Here is a 24,372-nt window from a genome sequence, read left to right as displayed (position 1 = left end):
TGTAAGATCAATTTAAGTTTGGTGCAGGATGGGGCTCTGAGCTGGTGCAGGGGGTTGAGGTGTGGAAGGAGGTGTGAGGTGCAGGCTCCGGCCAGGAGGCACTTACAACAGGAGGCACTCCTGGAAGCAGCTGGCTGGTCTCTGTAGAACCTAATTTGCCGAGAATTAATGTTCTGCATAGAATTTCATTTTTTCCTGCAGATTTGGTGCTCCTGAGCTGCTGGGTGCTGCTAGCGGCTGCTGGACCTGGCTACCCAGCTTGCATGGCCCTTGTGTGGGAGGTGCGGGCACGCTGTGGTTTCTGAGTTAGCCAGCCCTTCTCGATTATATGGTGTGGCCAGGTATCCCTGTGTGGCAGCTGCTGGAGCCAGCGAGCTGTGCCCCATGGGAGAGGCAGGAGCAACAGCTGGGAGCTGCAGGGAGGGGCCGCTGCTTTCTGGGAGGGAAGAATGAGGGTGGGGGGGGCCTTGCTGGGAGGGTGTGACTGGAGCTGTTCCAGGGGTGGCCAAACCTTTAAACTGTGCGCCTCACCCTCCTCTCCCCCAATCAGCAGGCGTGGGTCGTCACTGCTCGGCAGGACAGTAACGAAGCTGCATGGAGCAGAGTCTGTGGCTGGGCTCTGGGCGGAAAGAGGGTGCAGGTGTCTGGCCCTGCAGCTGTGCTCTGTGAGGAGGAGTGGGTGCAGGTGTCTGGGCTGGGGTGGCCCCACGCAGCCCCCTCTAAAACCCCCACATAACCCTCCCAGTACACACACACACACACTCCTCTAGCATCCCCAAATACCGTTTCCCAGCACACCTCCAACTGTACCCCCCTTCTAGCTTCTCCTCCCCCACCTCTCCCCGACAGTGACTTCTATTTGTGAACTTGAAATATGGTAACCCTACAGGGGCAGGGTGAAAAAATGAGAATTGACTAAAAGACTAGAAGGGCAGAGTTTTCTCCCACGATGTGCCCAGCTGGCACATGGGGGGGAGGGATAGCTCAGTGGTTTGAGCATTGGCCTGCTAAACCCAGGGTTGTGAGTTCAATCCTTGAGGGTGCCATTTAGGGATCTGGGGCAAAAATTGGGGATTGATCCTGCTTTGAGCAGGGGGTTGGACTAGATGACCTCCTGAGGTCCCTTCCAACCCTGATATTCTATGATTCTATGTGACACACCCAGACTGATGGGCTCAACAAATGCATAACAGAGAAACAGGAACTAGGTTGTCATAGGGGTTTCTTTAACTCTCTGCTCCTCGGGGAATATTTTTTGTTTTCTGCATTGTTACAGACCAAGTTGCTGACGGTTATTTTGAAATAAGTTACCAAAATAATTGAAACTGGTGTGATTATATTGTGTTATTTTGACAAATAAAATATGCAGAATTTTTAAATATTATGAGCGGAATTTTTAATTTTTTGGCACAGAATTCCCCCAGGAGTATAAATTGTTTTCTAGATTCTCCATCATGTGACTCTTTCCGGATTATACAGGAGAAAAGTACAATTTGTATCTGGCAGTAGTAACAGAGGCCCTGATTCAACAAGATGCTAGAAAGTGCATCAAGCAAGTAGGCATTGATTCACTGCTTCCAAGCTTTAACAGCCAGTAGAGTAATGTAAGACATTTACTAGGGAAAATGTTATTGGCACACTATTCACAAGGGTGCTATTTTTTATATGAAACAAAACAATGTACTCTTTTCTGTTGTGAAAGTTAGCATAATTATTCCTTTCCTGATGACAAATTCAATGCTAGAATCAATATAAAATAGCTTCCAAAACCTGCATGCAATCAGGGCTTCCAGGTTTTAAGTAATAGGCTTAGCATGATAAAAACTCACCAAAGTCGTCTTATCCACTGAAAGAAACAATGGCAGCTTAAAAAGCTATATTTTTTGGAAGTTCTTGCCAGTGTTTCTAATAATATTTAAGATGGTTAAAGCTGGAAGAAGGCTGAAAATCTGACACTCCCTCCTTTATACTCTGTACACTTTTTTGCACTTCATACACCTTGGACATTAAGAGTAGTGTGCAGTGTTGCACTTTCAGGTTTTCATACAATAGCAATACGTTGTAGTGTTTAGATTATAAACACTGAAGGGAAATGTTTAAACTCAAACTTTTTCCATTGGCATTTCCTTTATAATATATTTAAATGTGTTTTGGGTTTTGTAAAATTATTTTTATATAATCGAACTTGTGAGCCTAACTTCACTTGTGTTATGGAAACTTTAAAATTAGAATCACTCAGGAACAAGGTCATTCAGGGTCCTGTTGCTTTGCTGGCCAGGGGGCCGAACTGTATTTAGGACTAAACTTTATGTATAGACAGTTTCGTGATGGGGGAAATGTATAGTGAATCATAGGTTGCAAATTGTTCCTTATGAGCGCATGCAAAACAAATGTCAGAAAAGTTTCCATTAAAAATGAACTTTTTTTTTAGCATCAGTTAAAAGCTGGAAAAACATCTGACAATTGTATTTTGTAACTGAGAGAAATGAATTCTGTTCTCAACTTGAAAGAAACAAAACTCAGTGACAGGAAGGTGTTTATAGGACAATTACTTGGTGTTGCTCTTTTGTGATTGTTGACGAATTAAACACTGTACACTAAAAATTGTCTTGTATTGAACTTGCAATCCTATATGCTTTTACCATTGGGGGGAACACCTAAACAGGGATATTCATTGCTTTTACTGGCTAGTTTATTGTACTGCTAAAAGAGCTCAGACCAATAATTTTTCTTATGTTCCATTATTATTTTTAGAAAGACAGACATATCATAACATTCTGTTTACCAGTGTTATGTTTCTTCTATATATTATTATCATTATTATTATTATAATATTTGGTTACGGTCATTTCATATTGTTAAAAATCTGTCTTGACGGGTTCCCTGTATAAATTCTTTTTGTGGATATTTTACAGTTTGCAGATACCACTATTGGGCCGTAATCTTACAAACTGTATGTAGTCCCACTGAAGTCAGTACAACTAAGTATATGCATAAAGTTAAGCATACATGTAAATGTTTGCAGAATCAGGGACTTAGTTTTCTCCTTTTTAAAATACTTATATAGTACATTCTGACTTCCTGTTTCATTCTGTTGTTGCAATTATTTAAAACCTTACCTAATTTAAATAACCCCAGCTCTGTTACTGATATTGCATCACGAGTATGTACCAGTAGATAATAGCATTCTTATTTGAGTAGCACATGGCAAACTTCACCTAACCTATTGGATGAGAATGGATGGAAAGAATTCTATATTAATGTTCATTGCTATGCTTGACAGATGCCAGAAGAAAAACCTTGATGTAATCTGCTATAATCCCAGCGAACAATATTGAACTAGTCTCTGCACCAAAATGAAAAATTTCTCTCTCTGTTTCAGAGCCTTTGTACTGCTGTTCAGTTCTCTTGCATGTAATGCAGATTAAGCTATTCAGTGAGGATGATCTTGGGCCATCACATTTATTTCACTTAGTGCTAGAATTGAAATTTAAGGGTCATTGTCAGTCCAGTTCTGAGGGTTTTTTTTTGTTTTTAAAGAAGTTCCATAAAATTAGATATAGCAATGATTGTCTTGTATGTGGTTTTTTTTAAAACTACTGTGAAAGTGTGGTTTGCTCTCTCTGTGTGGATTTAAAATACCTCTACCTCTCACACACACTTTTTATCTGGCATAGTGCATGAGAAACAGTGCTGCATACACAAAAAGTGATATTGACCTATTTGATTTCCTTATCCTGGCAGAATGAAAAGCAAAATGTAAACAAGCAGCATCAACTGTTCAAGAAGAAATTAGACTTTGTTAAAACTGAAAGAATTTTAAATCTAAATTGCTTAACATAATCTGGTAAGGAAAACAAGTTCCAAATAGAATTGTTAATATGAGTGCGTCTAAGGTGTACAACACATGGACCAAAAAAAAGAAGACCTAAGGTGGAGGAGGATTTAGAAGTTTAAGTTGTTCCCCCAATCTCCTTACCTTAATCCAGTCTCTTGATTGCCAGACTTTTCTCCCTGAAAGTTCATGACTATTTGTTCCTTTGAATTTATTTTCTCTCATATTTTCTCCTTATCTCTTTCTCTGCATTCTATCCCTTTCCCTCCTTACCTTCTAATCTTCCTCCTGCTTCCCATTCGCTTCAAGTACCATAGCTGTGTCTGATTTCCTTTGACTCTCTAAATACAAACTCTCACCTTATGTTTATATTCTCCACATATCTTCTTTATTTCTTGCTGTTCCTCTCTAGCAGTCCTTCAGAGATATTGTGGCCTGATCACATGATCGAGAGCCAGGAACTTCAATGTTCAAACCCCAGCATGAATGCTGACTCTCTTTCCCAAGAGCAAGGCATTTAGGCCTCGCCTATCATATGGAAACTTGAGGGAAATTTTTGCTACCTATGTTAGCATTGTTTCATTTGTAAAAGTGGTAGTCACAATCAACTTGATGGCATTTCTCTATCTGTATTTAATCTGATAACTTTTGAATGCTGTATCCGATCCAATTCCAAAATTTTGGGCCACCAGTAGTCAGAACTCTACTGATTTTGAGGCAGAATCAGAAAACTAGAAAGGGAAAAATGAAGGACACATGGAGCCCTTTCCTCTGTTTAGCAGAGCCACAGCTTCCAGTGCCTCTGTAATTGACTACGGATCAAAGAACCGGTTGATGGTACCCGTTAATGCCTTCCAGCATAACAATACCCCTATCTCATTTCTGCTTATCCTCCCAATAGAGTTTAGTGTGTTTGAACACTCTGAATGAATTATCTCCCAGACTGAAATAAGGCAATAATAATGGTGGGAAGAAATGGAATGCACATGGAACCCCTGGTGGAATTGTGGGGGACGGGACACTGAGCCTGTAGAATTCTGACATGGGGGTGAGAATGGCAATCCCTGGTATGGGAGGAGGGAAGAATGTGGGGGGGAAATACTTAATGAAAGACATTAGAAAAATGAAATTGTTCCGTTTTGAATCATACCAAATGGGAACAACTTGGAAATTTCAATCTATTTAATTATTTCCCCTTTTTTGACCAGCTGTGGCCACTGGTTTCTGACACGCTTTACAGTACTGTGCAATCTAAAGCCCTAATCCTGCAAACACTTACGCACATGCTCTAACTTTAGTACTGTGAGTTTAGAGCCTAATTATCCTGAAAATAGATCTAAACAACCAAGTAACAATTGGCAGCCTTTGAGTCATAATCCCTGTGTTTGCACAATAGAGGAAGAAAAGGTAATTCTGTTTCAGGTGACAGAAAACTAGTTGAGAGGTTTATAAAACAGTGCCAGAGGTTTGGGGTTTTTTAATTATTTTTTTGAAAGGTATGCTGGATACCTTGCCAGTGTCCTGAGAAAGAGTGGTTTTTAGACCCTTTCAGTACTGTGCAGGTCCTGAGTAATCATGATACGCGGGGTGATTTTTAGAGCCACATGACATAATTATCCTGCTGTGGCGATTGCTAGGTTTTGTAATCCTCAATAGATGGTCAAGAATTAGCTTTAAAATGAATTGGAAAAAAAAATAGAGGAAAATCGATCAGCAACTATTGAGATTGCTTGATTTACGCCCCCGAAACTGCCTCTCCTTCCTTTTTTCAGTGTGAGGATGAACACTGGCTGAACAGGAAGTTTTCTGCAACAGATTACAACTGAGGTAGAACCTCTTCTAATCTGGCCATGTAGGATTCTAATGTTGTGTAGCTGGATCTCTGAGCCACCATTCATAATTTTGACATTTTATTTTTCATCTATGGCTTTGGGACTCATTTTAGACAAATTGAATCTTACAATATTACTTTTCTTTGGAGTTGCTTAATTTTCCTGGCAAATTTCACCCACCATTATAGAGTGTGCTGTCCAAAAATATTGAGAGAGAGCGAGAGCGCTAATGTGCCAATATTTAAAAAGGGTAAACTGAATGATCTGAGTAACTAGTTAGCTTGATATTGATCCTGGGCGAAAACATGGAAAGGTTGATACAGGATTACATCAATAAAGAATTAAAGGATGTCAGCATAATTAATGCCAATCAATTTTGGTTTTATGGAAGATGGGAATTATCAAACAAATGACATCATTTCTGGATGAGATTACATGTTTGGTGGACTAAGGTAACTGTTAATATGTACTACTACTGTAAGGCATTTTACGTAGTATCACGTGATGTTCTGATTTAAATATTAACACTATGTAATATTGGTGCAGTACATACTAAATGGATTATAAACTGATTAACTGATAAATCTCAGAGTGAGTGTAAACAGGGAGTCATCTTCCAGTTGAAGTGTATGAAGTGGAGTCTCTGACACAGAGGCCTATTGGCAGTTCACTGCTCTGTGTCAGCAATTCTTGTCAAGCCTGACATACTCACTACACCTAACACACTATTGTTATAATCTGTATCTAAAGGTGTCATGTAATATGTCATTGGAAAACTAATATCTCACTGATCATTAATATTCTGGTGTGATGTATATATGGTCAACACTCAAAGGATTATGCAGATGTGATGGAATTATAATTAAAATGTGTTTAAACCAGGCATGTCAGAGGGAAGAAGTAAACAGCTTTTCTCCACAACGGGAAGAGGCCAACACCTCAAATCAGGTTGGCTATTTATTTGTATCAGAGATTCCAGGACGAGATCATTTGCATTGTAAAAATCACCACGGGGAAGATAGCATGGAGCCTATACCAGACAACATGGCATCCACACCAACTGGAACTTTATGTGGGGGATACATTTCAGAAGAATACATTTCAAAGGTTTACTGGACTTATGAACCCTGAAGTTATCCTTCACCCACAGAGACAAGGCAAACCAATGCCTTGAACTCTGTGGGGATCCTGGCTAAGAGCTAGTTAGGCTTTGCAGGAAAAGGAATATTGGTGAGGAAACTACCTTGAACGAAGATCCTAGCTTCTTAAGTTAGGTCTTAGCAATTAGAAAGCATATTTTTATTTTTGTTTGTTTGTCTTTGCCCCTTATACTTGAACTCACTTAAAACCTTCTCATTTTAATTAAGTAAAGTTTTTACTTTTAATATAAACCAACATAGTGCTATAATTGAAATAAGAGTGTTTAATTTTAATTGGGGTTTGACAACTTCAGTGTATTGACTTTTTAGAAACAACAAACTTAATAACTTCTGTGAATGTTCCAGGAAAGGGCTGGGTATCACAAGGCAGACAGTTTTTTGGGACTGGGCAGGTGTTGGGATCACTCTGCAAAAAAAATAACTGGTTGGTGGAAGGTATGACTACACATCCAGGGTGTGACCTGCATGCTTCTAGGCTGGCTGTTGGTGTCAGGGCTGTGAGCCAAAGCATGATAGCTATTCCTGGGGGGATTCTGCGCCACTGCGCAATGCAGAATTTTGCAGAAATTAATGTTGTGCACGCAGAATTTCCTTTATTTCCCCCACTGAAATGGGCTGCAGAGATTTTGGCTGCCACTAGGGGCCGCTGGACCCAGCAGAGCCGAGCTTGCAAATAGAAGACAGGGGTGGGGTGGGAACTGGAGGGTTTCCCACAGCTGCAGTTCCCAGCATACCTTAAAAGAAGGAGGCAGCAGTGCGCAGGAAACTCTGTGCAAGCCTGGGACCCAGCAACAAGTTGTTTCTCCCTCTGGATGCCTGGGCTCTGGGGAGTAGAAGGTAGGAGTGTCTGGGCTGGGGGTGGTCCCTGCAGCTGGCCTCTGAGGGGTTGGGGGTGCGAGTCTGGGGTGAAGAGGGCCTTGGGTGTCTGGGGAGGGGGGACTGGCAGGAGAGTGTCTGGGCCAGGGAGGGTCCCATGGCTGTGCTCTGGTGGGGGACGGGTGTGTGTGTCTCGCCTGGGGGTAGTTATGGCTGGGCTCTGGTGGGGAGGCTGAGAGTTTCTGGGCCAGAGGGGCTCTGCAGCTGGCCTCTGGGATAGAGGGGTGAAAGTGTCTGGGCCGGGGAGGGCCTCATAGCTGGGCTCTGGTGGGAGAGATAGTGTGAGGTGTTTGGCCCCCCAACTGGGCTCTGTGCAGGAGGGGGCAGAGAAATAGGAACTGGGTTGTTGTAGGGGTCCTCTCTATTCATGGGGGAATTTTGTGTGCGTCTGTATTGTTATAGACATACTTGCTGACAGGTATTTTGAAATAAATTACCAAAATAATTGAAACTAGCATGATTATATAGTGTTATTTTGACAAATAAAATGCGCAGAATTTTAAAATATTGTGTGCAGAATTTTTAATTGTTTTGTGCAGAATGCCCCCAGGAATACATAGCATTTAAGACACCCAGGGTTTCAGGATAGGCAGTGACACAACCCCTAACTGATCTGGTTTGAATTCCAAAATGTCAGAGTCACACAGAGATCTCTTCATGCATCAGTTCTGGTCAATATCTTTATCAGTGATCTGGAGGGAAGGAAGGAAGGAAACATAAAATAGTTCCTGGTAAAATTTTCAGATTAGGTAAAAATTGGTGGCATGGTAAATAGTTATGAGGGCAGATCATTTCTCCAGAGTGATTAAGTTCGCATTTGAAGCAGGGATTACTTGAACATGTGTCTTAATGTAGCTAAATGCAAGATCATACATCTGGGAACCAAGAATGTAGGTGTGACTTGCAGGATGGAGTACAAACAGTGGCTCAGAAAAGGACGTGGAGATCTTGGTGGATAACCAACTGAACATGAGTTCTCAGGGCAAATTGGTGGTTAAGACAGCAAACATAATCCTTGGATGTATAAAAAGGGGAATATCAAGTAGTACAGAGTTAGTGTTACATATATAGGTTTTAGTGACAATATTACTGGAATACTGTATCTAGTTCTGGTGTCCACACTTCAAAAAGAATGCTGACAAATTGGAAATGGTTCTGAGAAGAAAGAGCTAAAAGAATGATTTGAGGTCTGGGAAGCTTGCCTTACACTGCAACACTTTAAGAAGCTCAATGTTGTTCCGTTTCTCCAAGAGAGAGTTAAGAGAGAACTTGATCATGGTCTATCAGTACCTACATGGGGAAGAGCCTTCTGATAAAGGACTGTTTAATCTAGCCAACAAAGGCATAACAAGATCCAGTGGATAGAAGCTGCAACTAGACAAATTTAGAACTAAGGCACGGTTTTTTAACTCTTAGGGCAGGTCGGTGGGTAGTGATCGATCTATTGGGGATCGATTTATCGCATATCATCTAGACGTGATAAATTGATCTCTGAACTTGCTCCCCGTCGACTCCGGAACTCCAGCTTGCGAGAGGTGGAAGCAGAGTCAACGGGGGAGCAGCAGAGGTCGACTCACTGCCGTCCTCACGGCCAGGTAAGTTGACCTAAGACAAAACATTTGATTGATCAGGAAGTGCAGGGAGGGAGGGTGAGGCGCTGATCAGAGGGGCTGCTGGCGTATTACTGTGGCTCTTTGGCAATGTACACTGGTAAATTCTGGCTCCTTCTTGGGCTCAGGCTGGCCACCCCTGCTGTAGAGTTAGGAGACTTCATGGTCTTGTGTATCTGTATTTGGTAGAATTGTTAGGTTTACAGTGCTTCCTCTCACTCATATCTTCTAGGGAGACTCCCTTACCTATGATGATTGTGCCTTTGGTAGTTAACCTCCATCCCTCAGGATTTGGAATATTCTTCCAAAAGCTGCTGTCTTGGTACTGTACAAAAATGAAAAATCATAATTAAAATAAAGTGAGAATTAAAGTCCTCGAGAGAAGCAATCACTTTGCCAAAGAAGAGTAAAGGATGTGTGTAGTGGGTGAGGGGGGAATGCACCCCCAAAACACGAAGCAAAAGAGCTAGTGTAAAAGCTGTTACACCAAACCTTGAATATGCTAAAGGAGGATTCTGCTGGAGCAGGGAGTTCTGTGAAATGAAAGCTATGAACCAAGTATATCTTTAGCGAAGTGGAGATGAAAACGTGGGATGGAGAATAAGAACATTGCAGCTAATCTCAGTGGCACTATAGGATGTATCAGCAGTGTCAGGAATCAGGGCCTGCAGGAGAGCCAGTCTCTGGGCAACCTAACAAGTGTGACTGGCTTATAGTAGGTTGCCTGATTGACTACACCACCCGAGGCTGTGAATACACTACACCATTTACAGTGGCGCAACTTCACCATTGTAGCTGTACTGCTGTAGTGCTTCTGGTGAAGAGTACTCCTGTTGGCTTAATAGCTAGCGCCTCTTGCAGAGGCAGGAGTTACGTCGGTGGGAGAAGCTCTCCCGCTGACATAGCACTGTCTACACCAGTGCTTAAGTTGATATAACTTGCATCACTCGAGAGGTCATCTAGTCCAGTCCCCTGCACGTGTGGCAGGACTAATTTATCTAGACCATTTCTGACACGTGTCTGTCTAACTTGCTCTTAAAAATCTCCAATGATGGAGATTCCACAACATCCCTCTGCAATATATTCTAGTGCTTAACCACCCTGACAGGAAGTTTTTCCTAATGTCCAACCTAAACTGCCCTTGCTGCAATTTAAGCCCATTGCTTCTTGTCCTATCCTCAGAGGTTAAGAAAAACAATTTTTCTTCCTCCTTCTTGTAACAACCTTTTACATACTTGAAAACTGTTATCATGTCCCCTCTGTCTTCTCTTTTCCAGGCTAAACACGCCCAGTTTTCTCAATCTCCCCTCATAGGTCATGTTTTCTAGAACTTTAATCATTTTTGTTGCTCTTCTCCAGACTCTCTCCAATTTGTCCACATCCTTCCTGAAATGTGGTACCCAGAACTGGACATAATACTTCAATTGAGTCCTGATCAGAGTAGAGCGGAAGAATTACTTCTCGTGTCTTGCTTACAACACTCCTGCTAATACATCCCAGAATGATGTTCACTTTTTTTGCAACAGCATTACATTGTTGACTCTCATTTAGCTTGTGGTCTACTATGACCCCCAGATCCCTTTCTGCAGTACTCCTTCCTAGGCAGTCATTTCCCATTTTGTATTCCTTCCTAAACGGAGTACTTTGCATTTGTCCTTATTGAATTTCATCCTGTTTACTTCAGACCATTTCTCCAGTTTGTCCAGATTGTTTTGAGTTTTAATCCTATCTTCCAAAGCACTTGCAACTCCTCCCAACTTGGTATCGTCCACAAACTTTATAAGTGTACTCTGTATGCCGTTATTTAAATAATTGATGAAGATATTGAAAAGAGCCAGACCCAGGACTGATCCCTGCAGGACCCCACTCGTTATGCCCTTCCAGCATGACTCTGAACCACTGATAACTACCAGTTTTCCAACCAGTTTTGTACTCACCTTATAGTAGCTCCATCTAGGTTGTATTTCCCTAGTTTGTTTATGAGAAGGTCATGTGAGACAGTATCAAAAGCCTTACTAAAATCAAGATAGACCATGTCTGCAGTTTCCCCCCTATCCACAAGGCTTGTTACCCTGTCAAAGAAAGCAATCAGGTTGGTTTGACACGATTTGTTCTTGACAAATCCATGCTGACTGTTATTTATCACCTTATTATCTTCTAGGGGTTTGCAAATTGATTACTTAATTATTTGCTCCATTATCTTTCCAGGCACAGAAATTAATCTGACTGGTCTGTAATTTCCTGGGTTGTCCTTATTTCTGTTTTTATAGATGGGCACTATATTTCCCTTTTCCAGTCTTCTGGAATCTCTCCCGTCTTCCCTGACTTCTCAAAGAAGATCGCTAATGGCTCAGATATCTCCTCAGTCAGCTCCTTGAGTATTCTAGGATGCATTTCATCAGGCCCTAGTGACTTAAAGATATCTAATTTGCCCAAGTAATTTTTAACTTGTTCTTTCCCTATTTTATCCTCTTCTGATTCTACGTCATTTTCGCTGGCATTCACTATGTTAGACGTCCAGTCACCACCAACCTTCTTCATGAAAACCGAAACAAAGAAGTCATTAAGCACCTCTGCCATTTCCACATTTTCTGTTATTGTTCCGCCCACCCCCCCCACCACCACTCCCCATTGAGTAATAGGCCTACCCTGTCCTTGGTCTTCCTCTTGCTTCTAATGTATTTGTAGAATGTTTTCTTGTTACCCTTTATGTCTGTAGCTAGTTCGATTTTATTTTGTGCCTTGGCCTTTCTAAGGGCATGGCTACACTTGCAGCTGTAGAGCGCTGTGAGTTAAACCCGTCTTCAGACAACACAGTAGGGAAAGCGCTGCAGTCTGCCCACACTGGCAGCTGACAGTGCATTGGCTTGGCCACATTTGCGGCACTTGCAGCAGCATTGGGAGCGGTGCATTATGGGCAGCTATCCCACAGAGCACCTCTTCCCATTCTGGCGTTGTGGCTTGTGGGAAGGGGGTTGGGGGTGCAGGGCATTCTGGGTCCTGTCCCAACGCCCCATGATGCATCAGTTCGCATCCCAGCATTCCCTGTGCTTCCGTCCACATTTGGAGCCATCTTTCAATGTTTTTTGTACTGCGTGCTCTGTCTTCCCTTTCAGTCTGAAGGAATGGAGCCCGAGCTGCTGAGAAATATGCTGACGAGTCTCGCCGGCGCGTCACGTTTGGCAGTCGAGTTACTCCTTAAGATCCAAAGTGACAGGGAGGACTCCGATGATGATATCGACACGAGTAACGCCTATGACACGAGTTTTCTTGTGGCATTCACGGACATGCTCACTACCGTGGAACGCCACTTTTAGGTTCGGGAAACAAGCACTGAGTGGTGGGATCACATCATCATGCAAGTCTGGGATGACGAGCAGTGGCTGCAGAACTTTCGGATGAGAAAAGCCACTTTCATGGGACTGTGTCAGGAGCTCGCCCCCACCCTGCGGTGCAAGGACACGAGATTGAGAGCTGCTCTGACAGTGGAGAAGCGGGTGGCTATTGCAATCTGGAAGCTGGCAACTCCAGACAGCTACCAATTGGTCGCTAACCAGTTTGGAGTGGGAAAGTCGACCGTTGGAATCGTGTTGATGCAAGTTTGCAGGGCCATTAATCGCATCCTGCTCAGAAGAACTGTGACTCTGGGTAACGTACAGGACATTGTGGACGGCTTTGTGCAAATGGGTTTCCCTAACTACGGAGGGGCGATAGATGGCACGAATATTCCAATTCTAGCCCACCTAGCCTCTGAGTATGTTAATCGGAAGGGGTATTTCTCTATGGTTCTCCAGGCGCTTGTGGATCACCGTGGGTGTTTCACAGACATTAATGCAGGCTGGCCCGGAAAGGTGCATGATGCATGCATCTTTCGGAACACAGGCCTGTTCAGGAAGCTGCAAGCTGGGACTTTTTTCCCAGACCAGAAGATTACCGTAGGGGAAGTCGAAATGCCCATTGTGATCCTTGGAGACCCCGCTTACCCTTGTGCCGTGGCTCATGACACAGGGAGCCTTGACAGCAGCAAGGAGCAGTTCAACAACAGGCTGAGCCGGTGCAGAATGACTGTGGAGTGTGCTTTTGGTTGTTTAAAGGGCCGCTGGCGCTCTCTGTATGGGAAGCTGGACCTGGCCAATGACAGCATCCCTGCCGTTATATCTGCATGCTGTACCCTCCATAACATTTGTGAAGGGACGGGTGAACGATTCACTCAGGCATGGAACTCGGAGGTTCAACAAGTGGAGGCTGAATTTGAACAGCCAGAGAGCAGGACTATTAGAGGGGCCCAGCGCGGGGCTGCAAGGATTAGGGATGCCTTGAGGCAGCAATTTGAGGCTGAAGCCACCAATAATGTCTGGTGCACTGCACGGGAGTGAAGTGTTGTGGTTCCAATGTTAGTAGGAATCTGTGTTTGCTAAGCTGCCTTGCAGTGCCTGTTGCTTTCCTGGGCTAAGGTATCTTTTACTTTATGCAATAATAATGAATGTTTTCCAACCCCAAAAATCCATTTATTGAAAAGAAACACAACTGCTTGGGAAACAGGGCAAAGGGGTGGTGTGGTAAACGGTAAAATCACAGATTTGCATATGTCCTGTCTGGAGTGCTGTGCAATGAGTGCTGCACTTCAGGATGGCTATACTGCATGGTGATGGGGGTTGAGTGCAGTGGGTAAGGGTCGTAGTTTTCAGGGCTGGGTGGTGAAGCTACAGGTGTTAGAGGCAGCTGCTGGCGGTAAGAACCTGGATGTTGGGGGGAAAGTGGATTGGAGGTGACATGGGGGCACAAGGGAAGAGTTTTGGGACAAGGGCTGCAGGCGGGGCGGGCTCGGTAGTAGTCCGCCTGTATGGCTACGAGCGCCTGGATAAAGTCCGCTTGGCGCTCCATTATTCTTAACAGCCGCTCCATGCTTTGGTGCTGGTGATCCGCTGGCAGAATGCGGATTGTCCTTTCGCTGTCCCGCCACTCCTGCACTTTCTGATTTTCATTACTTGAATGACGCATTACTTCATGCAACATGTCTTCCTTGCTTTTACTTGGCCTCTTTCTGATTCTTTGGAGTCTTTTGGCCGGTGATAACACGGACGGCTGAGATCTCAAGGTTGCATCTGTAAAGGCAAAATGCAACACTTAACAGAGGCAGCATTGTTCACAGCAGACAGAGCAATGATTTCCTCCATACTTAAGGGCAAACACAGTCTACACAATTGCATAATTTGGCCATCCCAAAGCGAGCGTACATAACCCATGGGAGCCCCAAAATGGTGAGTAAGCACAGGCTCAAGCTGACTAATGGTTTCACTGCTGTACTGTCCTCTGGGTTTCTGTGCCTTGGGGAGAGCCAACAGCGGCAGAGGGCCCCTATACTGAACACTGTCCCCACATTTTCCACAGGAGTTCGTCCTGGAAGATATTTCTCTGCTGAGGGTGACCTGGGAAGCAAGGGAGGGTCTTCTACTGCAATGCAGCTTCCGCCCTGGGCCATATGCAGCTTGCCTGTGTACAGCAATGGTCCCCCCCACCCCTCACGGCACAGGAGCACAGACAAGTTAGCCTTACTGGGACAAGGACCACAGGTTTCTTTCTTCCAAGAAACCTGCGCAAGTGCTTTGCCCAAGTTCTGGCTGAGACCTTTGAAGAGATCACTGAGGCCGATTACTATATGTGAGAGAGCACATCAATGCCCTATTCTGCACCTAGGCATGCATGCATGCAGACCTAACCCTCCTTGCCCCAAGAGCCTGCAGCGAATAACTTCCTTCCCAAAATAAAAGCCACTTATCAGGAACCTCCACTGGTGTTTGTCCTTCCTTAGGCACCGGCCGCCACAACTGGCTACCTTCCTCCTGGCTTGAGAACAGCTCCTGGCTGCATGCATCTAGAGATTCCGGGGTGTCTTCCTCCACCTCAGCACCCTCACTCCCGCTTTACTCTTCCTCCTCATCCTGCCTTGTTGCACTGGCCTCTGAGGTGTACATGGTGGTGCTCGGAGTGGAGGTGAGGTCGCCCCCAAGTATCGTATCCAGCTTTTTGTAAAAACGGCAGATCGCGGGGGCACCACTGGAGTGCCGGTTTGCCTTGCGGGCTTTCTGGTAGGCACTCTGCAGCTCCTTCACTTTAATCCTGCACTGTACAGCGTCCCAGTCATGGCCTCTTCCATCATGTCCCTTGATATCTGCCCAAAGGTATCGTAATTCCTATGGCTGCAGCGCAGCTGGGACTGGACAGCTTCCTCCCCCCAAACACTGATGAGGTCCAGCACCTCGCCATTTCTTCATACTGGGGCTCGCCTGTCGCGTGGCAGCATGGTCGCCTGGAAAGATTCGCTGAGAGCACTCCACGCCTAGCTGAGCAAACAGGAAGGGGATTTTCAAAATTCTCAGAGAATTTAAAGGGCAGGTTTGACGGTTGGTCACCCGAGGGCAGGGCAGTAGAGTTCAAAGTGATGACCAGAGTGGCTAGAACAGGCATTGTGGGATACCCCTGGAGGCCGATCAGAGCGCAATATAGGGCCAGGGCGTCCACACTGACGCCGTAGTGCTCCAGCGGGGGCGCAGCAAACATTATTCCGCTCGCCGAGGTGGAGTACCAGCGGCGCTGTAGCTGCGGAGTCAGAGCGCTCTACGTGCCTTGCCAGTGTGGACGGGGAGTGAGGTACAGCGCTCTGGGTGGTTTTATTGTGCTGTAACTCACAAGTGTAGCCAAGGCCTAATTTTGTCCCTACATACTTGTGTTGTTTGTTTATATTCATCCTCTGTAATTTGACCTTTTTTTCCACTTTTTCTAGGACTCTTTTTTTATTTTTAGATCATTGAAGACTTTCTGGTTAAGCCAGGGTGGTCTCTTGCCATACTTCCTGTCTTTCTTATGCAGTGGGATAGTTTCCTCTTGTGCCCTTAATAACATCTCTTTGGAAAACTGCCAACTGCCTTCAATTGTTTTTCCCTTAGACTTGCTTCCTATGGGATCTTACCTAACATAGTTGTATCAAAGTAATTTGTAATGTAGACATAGCCTCAGTGGTTGGAAGAGTCAGACCACCAGCAGTCCAGCAGTTACTCAAAGCTTTTGCCCATGGCTGGCAAAGCTGCTGTTCCTGCCTTGGACCCAGCCCTGTACCTGTCTTGCCTCACTCCAGCAAACCCATTTCTGACCCTTGGCTCCAATTCCTGACTTCTTACTCCAGCTCTCACCGTTGGCTCTGGCCTCTGACTCCAGTTCTGACTTTAGGCTCAGACCCTGAGTCCAGCTTGACCCTTGGCTCAGGCATCTAGCCTCTGACTCAGGTTTTGACCCTGGGCTCTTATTTCCTGTTCTAACCATTAGGCACAACCGCCTACATCCCAGTCCCTGACAGGAAAGGATGGTAACACAAATGCCTTAGTTTAATAGCAGCTCTATATACCATCAGCAAGGCCCAAAATAGAATCTGTGGGCTTACTGGCAACTAGTGAGATCACCCAGGTCAGGCAATACTGAAATCCTGACCTTTATAGTCACAGTCCAGAATTGCAGGGAAGACTAGTTAGAAAGCCATCCCAATAGCCTAGTGCGTCATTGGTGAGGGGCTTGACTCACTATGGAGGGGTCTACCTTACAAAGAGAGGGGTGGAAGTCCCTGAGGTAGTAATAGCCATCCTGCTAACATGGCAATATGAGTGTATGTGTTGCAAGAGCAACCCATAAGTAAGTTCTGAACCTCTCATCAGCAATGGCCTAGTCCCTGAATTTCTTGGGTAAACTCCACACACACACACACTGTCTTCAAAACATTTTTTGTACACTCAGGTGTACTGCTGCAACTTTATTTGGGTTGTGTGCAAACCAACTATTGTCATTCAGATGAGTTAGTCACAGCTGGGAGAGAGTCCACAACAGGCTGATCATATAGAATGTGCAGAGATAAGTATCCTGTTGGTCGATTTCATGTTTGGTAGACATCAAGAATGCCTTTCTTCTTCTTTTTTTAATTATATCTGTTGGCAAAATCTTCATGTTCCATTCTCATTTTATTGCTCATATTGTTACTTAAAAATCAATAAGTTCCAAGCAGTCACAAGTAACAACACATTAACCACCACGTGTGTGTACATAATATGGGTGGGAAGGATTAGTGCAGGAAGAGAGGGGATGGGTTTTTAAAGTGCCAAGAGATTGTTATAAAGAGGAAAGATGGGAAAAACAGACATGTAACACTATACAAAAATGCTTTGAGTGGCCTTTGAACACTTAATTGTTTATAATTGGGTATATTCTGGCTTTTTAATCGAGAAGGTTGGAAAATACCTCTCAAATTATGCAATCCAGTTTGCTCATTTATGTGGGATAATGATAAAGGAAGAACCTGCATGTGTTTACTCAAACCCAGGTTAGATAAATGCATTTTATCTGGTTCTAGTTTGTACAGGGTTTTTATCTCTATGCAAGTAACACTATATAGGATAAACATTCCTCTGTCTCTCCAGTAATAATAATCTCTGTCCTTCTTTGTACAAGTACATTGATTAAAAAATGCTGCATATGATTCAGACACCACCTGTCCCAGTATTCCAGATAGGTCAAAGCTGATCTTTCAACAACAACGGAATAGAAGGCATGAGAAAATTATATAAACAAAGACTTTCAGCAAAATATACACAATAGAGTGCTGTAATGGAAGTTTACTGTTGATTATCTATGTAGCAAGGGTGGTGGTGCTCAGGATACGTATACAGTAGCAAAACAAAAGAACAGCAGGGCAAAGTGTGGAGAAGGCAAACTCTTTGTCTCGTTTTAGCTGATGTTCAGTTCCTCTATTTCAGGAGCACCATACATTCCAAAAAATAAGAAAAAAGGTGATGGCTATGAAAATAATAGAAAGGCAGTGGTGTAATTGTTTATGTACATGACTCAGGAACCCTGGCTCTGGTTCAGGAGCCTTGGATGGAATTTGGGATTACAAAGGTGGCCCCCTTAATCCTGGGACTGCACTGTGTTGGGCCATTCACCAAGTACAAGTGAGAGTATATTTAGAGCTGTTCTAATTTGCTCTGGTTGCCCATGACTTTATAGAGCTCTATGGCAGCTGTGTGTCATCTAGCTGTAGTGATGCCTTGGACATGACATGCACCCTGTGACCAAGTGGGAATTGTCTTTAATCTTTATATGAATCATAAGTGTGCCTCAGTTTCCCTCTGTATGTGGCATTATTAACCAAGTGGGTGCACAAGGGTTAACACTGCTCCTGGAACAGTGCAGGGGGTGGGTGGGTGTGATCTTGCTGTCCGGGGTGGGGTGAGGACGGAAATGATTAGGATCATTGAAGAACTGACTGAAACTGGCTCAGATTAACAGAAGGTCCAGCAAGACAAAGAAATGCTCCAAGCACCAAACAGTCAACACATACCAGCAGAAAACCCTGGCAGGTGGGACTTGTCAACTGAGCTGGAGAAAACAAAGGAGGGGTTTTTTTGGGAGGGACTCAGGAGCCTGACCCATATTGGAGGGGGAGAGAGCCAGAGATGGAGTGCAGCCCAGCTTGGCTGGCCCATCAGGGCACTGGTTTGACTAAGGTGGATTATGGCTTAATGTCTGCCTTTCTGTGTTAGCCTAAGGACTGTAAAATTGTGTATGCCAGGTGACAAATAAATTGTTACCTTGTTTTACAAAGGCTTCCTGTGTCCCTGTGAATACTCACTGAGAGCACTGCACCCTGAGGGGATACAGTACAAGCCTCCCTCAGTAGTTTGGCTTGGCTGGATTTGCTGCAGGGAGCCATGGAGAGACAGGGAATGTTAGTACTGACCACTCAGTCTTGGAGGCCACGGACCTGCACCTGTGGAACTGTGAGAGTCCTTGGGGCCTAGCACACTAAAGGGGTCACTCCCAGGAGACTGGTGACAGGCTGGGGCCTGGACCAGACCCAGTGACTCCATGACACCCTCTATGCTAGTCACAGGCATGGATGGTAGGTGGTAACTTAGTAACTATAATGATGATTCTGTGCCTCCTGATGATCTCTCTTCACTGAAGCAATCCGTCTCTGATCAGCCAAACCAACTCTAGGGCAAGTTTGCACCTGTGGGATGGTGCAAAGCTAGTTTTAATGTACTAAATGGTATCTGCTAACATTGTATGGGTGCACCACTCTGCACCATTTAAACCTGCTGATACCTTGTAGATACGCTGAGACATGGTACTGTAGCCACTTGAGTTTTTAGAACTGTGTTTTGGCAAGCTTGTCTGTTAACTCCAGGCAGATTGTTTGAATCTGTTTAATAGACAGTCCTGTCATTGATTCTCTAAAAACAACATAAAGTAGCCTGTGAACCAGGTCTGATTAAAAAGACAAAGTTTCATGGGATCAATTCTCCTTGTCTGTTTAGTGGAAGTGTTGAAACCTCTGAGTATTCACTGTGAGCTGATGCAGCAAAGCACTTTAAACATGTGTAGTCCCATTTGACTTCAATGGGAATACTCCTGTGCTTAAAGATACGCACATATTTAAGTGCTTTGATGGACTGGGGCCAGAGGACTCAGAGCCTTGCAGGCTTGATCTTTATATGAACAAAATATCTAAGAAAAGACCTAGGTATGGGTATGGTTGCAACAATAACTGTATTGAGAGAAACTTTCAATGAGGGTGAGGTAGTGAGACTGTGAAAGAGAGACTAGAAGAAGAGCTCTGTGTAAGCTCGAAAGCTTGTCTCTCTCACCAACAGAACTTGGCCCAATAAAAGATATTACCTCATCCACTTTGTCTTTCTAATATCCTGGGACCCACGTGACTACAAAAGCATATATGGAAAAAATGTAGAATGTTGTGAATTTACTCTTCCCTAATGCCCTTGGTGAATCCTCCCTCCCCCTCCACATCAGTCATCTGTTCTCACTTTGTAGCTAGGATAGGGTAGTTGAGTGATGAATTGTATCACATTACTAAGAGTTCATTATTTTTACAAAATATCTTACAGAATATTCACTGCTATTAAGTATTATAAAAAATGAAACCTAGAATACATTGGGTCAGAATTACATTTGTCCATGCTATCAGTGTAAAGCAATTATAATGTTGCTTGAAAAACTGAATTTGGTAACTTCCTGAGACTTGGGGCATCTTCATTACATAAGAATGGCCATACTGGGTCAGTCCAAGGTCCATCTAGCCCAGTTTGCTGTCTTCTGACTGTGGCCAATGCCAGATGCCACAGAGGGAATGAACAGAACAGGTAATCAAGTGATCCATGCCTTGTTGCCCATTCCCAGCTTCTGGCAAAATATACGTACATATAAATTGCCTGGGATTATGTCATTATAAATGTCATACTTACTTTTATTCTTCATATCCCTTGAATGTATGCTCTTGTATGTAAATATGTACAGTAAAAACTTTGTTATGTAATGTGTTTGGGAAATGGGGGGTGCCGGTAAGTCAAAAATTCCGGTTAACTAAGAGAGAGGGAGTTTGGGTGCAGGAGGGGCTGGGGATTGTGGTGCGACATGTGGGCTCTGGGAGGGAGTTTGGGTGCAGGAGGGGTTTCGGGGCACCGGATCTGGGCGGCGCTCACCTCAGGCGGCTCCCCGCAAGCGGCGATATGTCTTTGCTGCTCCTAGGTGGAGGCGCACCCAGGCAGCTTTGTGTGCTGCCTCCGCCTGCAGGTGCCACCCCCACAGCTCCCATTGGCTGTGGTTCCGGCCAATGGGAACTGCAGAGCCAATGTGCGGGGCAGGGTGGGGGCAGTGCACAGAGCCCCCGTCACTGTTCCTCCGCCTAGGAGCAGCAGGGACCTGTCATCATTTCCAGGGAGCCACGCAGAGCCAGGTAGGGAGCCTGCCAGCCCTGCACCAACCAGACCCTATTAAAGATCAGATGCCGGTTTATAGAGCTTTCAGATTGGTAAAGTGCTGGATAACACAGCTTTTACTATAGCTGTGTGGAGGGGTTGTTTTATCAGCTGTGTGGAGGGGCTGTCCTATTGCAACAGGAGAATGGGAGTGGAACAGTTACGTTAGCTCACCTATGTTTTGAACACAGTAGAGAAAGTACAACTAATGCTTAATACCTATTTTTCTGCTTGGAAAATAGGATAGCATGTTCCAGTAGTTGCAGATGCTTCAATTGCATAACATTCAATGATGATAAAAACACTGAATTCAAGTTCTCTCTTTTGGTAATATAAGAATGCTAATCTAGGTCATCAAGAGTCTGCTCAGCAATAACTGGACTATTCTTTGGTCCTAAATACAATATTTGGCATCAGCGGACACACACTTATTGTTCTCTGCTTTGGAAGGTAGTCTCCACTTTTAGGGGAAAACAAAACAATCCAAGAGCCACATTTTCTGCGGAGAGAGCTTTTGTGTTTACGTTTTTTATTTATTTATTTGCAGTGTGACTCATCTAGTATGTACCAAGGGCTCTGTAAAAACAATGTTGTTTACTTACTAAAGCAGAAGGTTTAGAATGTTGAAACACATGGAAGATTTTTTTTAAAAGATTAATTTAATAAGGTAGCTTTCAGGTTCAGTTTTGGAAGGTGGGGGAATGTTTTTGTTTTGTTTTTAATGTGGCTAGAAAGTAAAGCTGTATTTTCTCCTTTGTTTATTTTAAGATATTTGCCTCAGAACTAAATACAAGTTAACTCTTGATTCACTGCACGTATTGCAGGATTCTACGGTAACCTGTCCAAGCGAGGCTGGTGCTAGAACAAAATTAATCTGGTATCTGTCAGTATTATACTTTAAAGATGTTGGCTTTTATCTGTAAAAAAGCAACCAAAAATGCTAAAAGTTTTAGAAAACATGGTTTATGAAGGAGAGGGTAAAGGGTAGAGGGAAAAAATGATGATGGGGTAGCATTCTAATGGGCTATAAATACATGTCATAAGAAAAAGACACTCAAATTTGGCCAAGTTATAAATTTCTGTCTAGAAAAGAATCTCAATTTGGACATGCTTAGAGATTTGTTAGTTTGGCAGCTGAAGTCTTTGAAGATTCCATCTGCACTGAGCATGCTCCGTTTCCTCATAGCTCCAGTGTGCCAGCCATAATGTGCATGCACCATCCCCATAAAGCAACTGAGCGTGCTCTGTCCCAGTGTTGCAGGCAGGATTTTGTATTTTTTTAAAGAGTAAATATGTGCAACGTGCTCCTTTTTTAACCAAAAAAACAAAGAAACAAAAAAAACCCACAACCAACCAAACAAAAAACCTTTCACCTTTGCTTTTAAATTGCATGATGCAGTGCCTCTTGTGTTAAGTAACTCTGCCTAATGCAGGTCTTTAAAATAGTTAAATGTATTTTTGTTTTTCAGCTTTGCAAGTAAGGAAAATGAATCCATCAGTGTGAAAAGTGATAAAAAGGAAAGAATGCTTCTCCCTGAGCTGTTAAAGGTATGATTTTATTTGTTAATTTTCACTGAGCCAGTGTTTACTGCTTGCCTTCCTCCTTCCCCCTTTTTAAGTAGTATTATTAGTACTGTTGTTATTTAATATTTTAACGGTGGTGTGCCTAGAGGCCACAGTCAGGAATTGAGTCTCCACCGTGCTAGGCACTGATACACAGAACAGGACGGTGTCTGCTTCAAGCCCCTGATAGAAAGTTTACTTGGTCGTGCCTCAGTGAAAGGGGCTGGACTTGACGACTTCTTGAGGTCCCTTCCATCCCTACATTTCAATAATTCTGAAGTCCCTACCCTTGCTTACAATCAAAATCAATGCAAATTTAATGCTAATGAAACATGCAGGATTCACAGTCCTGGAGAAGAAAGTTATAATTTTATCCAAGGAACAGAAATTTTGCCAAGTGCCTCCCTAATGATTCTTCCATGTGAACTAGAAGTACCAGTCTTCCCTATGCAGTGATGGCTTCATTTTAAAACAAACAATCTTGAGGGGCTTCAAATCACACAAGTTACCAACCAAAACAACTGTATGATCTTTCTGCTGTAATCCTTGTCCTCCTCTTCTCCCTCGTTACCAATGTTAAACATAAGAACGGCCATACTGGGTCAGACCAGTGGTCCATCTAGCCCCGTATCCTGTCTTCTGACAGTGGCCAATATCTCATGCTTCAGAGAGAATGAACAGGACAGTTATTTAGTGAGTCATCCCCTGCAGCATCTCAGAGGTTTAAGTCATGGGGTTGTGTCCCTGATCATCTTGGCTAATAGACATTGATGCACATATCCTCCATAAACGTATCTAATTCTTTTTTGAACCCATTTATAGTTTTGGACTTCACAACATCCCCTGGCAGTGAGTTCCACAGGTTGACTGTGTGTTGTGTGAAGTACTTCCTTTTGTTTTCTTAAACCTGCTGTCTATTAATTTCATTGGGTGACCCCGGGTCTTGTGTTATGTGAAGGGATAAATGACATTTCCTTATTCACTTTATCCACGCCATGCATGATTTTATAGATCTCTATCATATCTTCCCTTAGTCTTCTCTATTCCAAGCTGAACATAGAATCATAGAATATCAGGGTTGGGGGTTGGACCTCAGGAGGTTATCTAGACCAACCCCCTGCACAAAGCAGGACCAATCCCCAGTTTTTTCCCCAGATCCCTAAATGGCCCACTCAAGGATTGAACTCACAACCCTGGGTTTAGCAGGCCAATGATCAAACCACTGAGCTATCCCTCCCCCCCCCCAGACAATCCCAGTCTTTTCAATCTCTCCTCATATGGAAGCTGTTCCATACCCCTAATAATTTTTGTTGCCCTTCTCTGTACATTTTCTGATTCTAATATATCTTTCTTGATATGAGGTGACCCTTCATCTTACAGTGTCTTAATTTATGCCCCAATCCTGCAAAAGGACCATTATATGTGGTGATCATATTATCATGTGATCAGGAACTTCTATTGTAAGAGGTTTGGGATAGGAACACTGTTTTGCCTGCAGAGTGCCAGTCATGTTTATTTCACGGTATATATAATTACATACAGTGCTGCTACTCTCTGTGCAACTTTTCTCAAGATTGCCTCTGCCCTTCCGTACCTCAGCCCTGATCAAGTGGGATGACTTTTAGGGGTAAGAAGGCAGTTCATTCTCTAGTCACATCCATTCAATTTTTGGTGTGT

At 43.7% G+C, this 24,372-nt stretch overlaps 1 protein-coding gene across 2 annotated transcripts in view; it reads left to right on the top strand.

Moving 5' to 3' along the window:
• The window catches only part of CRYBG3 (crystallin beta-gamma domain containing 3), a 128,988-nt gene that overhangs the window by 11,322 nt on the left and 93,294 nt on the right, over nt 1-24,372 (top strand). The window contains exon 2 of one of the 2 annotated variants that reach the window (XM_075118065.1): nt 22,602-22,680. In XM_075118065.1, the coding sequence (XP_074974166.1) occupies nt 22,602-22,680 (79 nt within the window). Of the gene's footprint in view, nt 1-22,598; nt 22,681-24,372 lie in introns of those variants that run through there. The other variant, XM_075118066.1, reaches the window with a different exon arrangement.

This window comes from Caretta caretta, chromosome 1, assembly GCF_965140235.1.
Source record: "Caretta caretta isolate rCarCar2 chromosome 1, rCarCar1.hap1, whole genome shotgun sequence".
NCBI classification, from domain to species: domain Eukaryota; kingdom Metazoa; phylum Chordata; order Testudines; family Cheloniidae; genus Caretta; species Caretta caretta.
The sequence above is the reverse complement of the archived record's forward strand: the minus strand, read 5'-3'. Positions and strand labels throughout refer to the sequence as shown.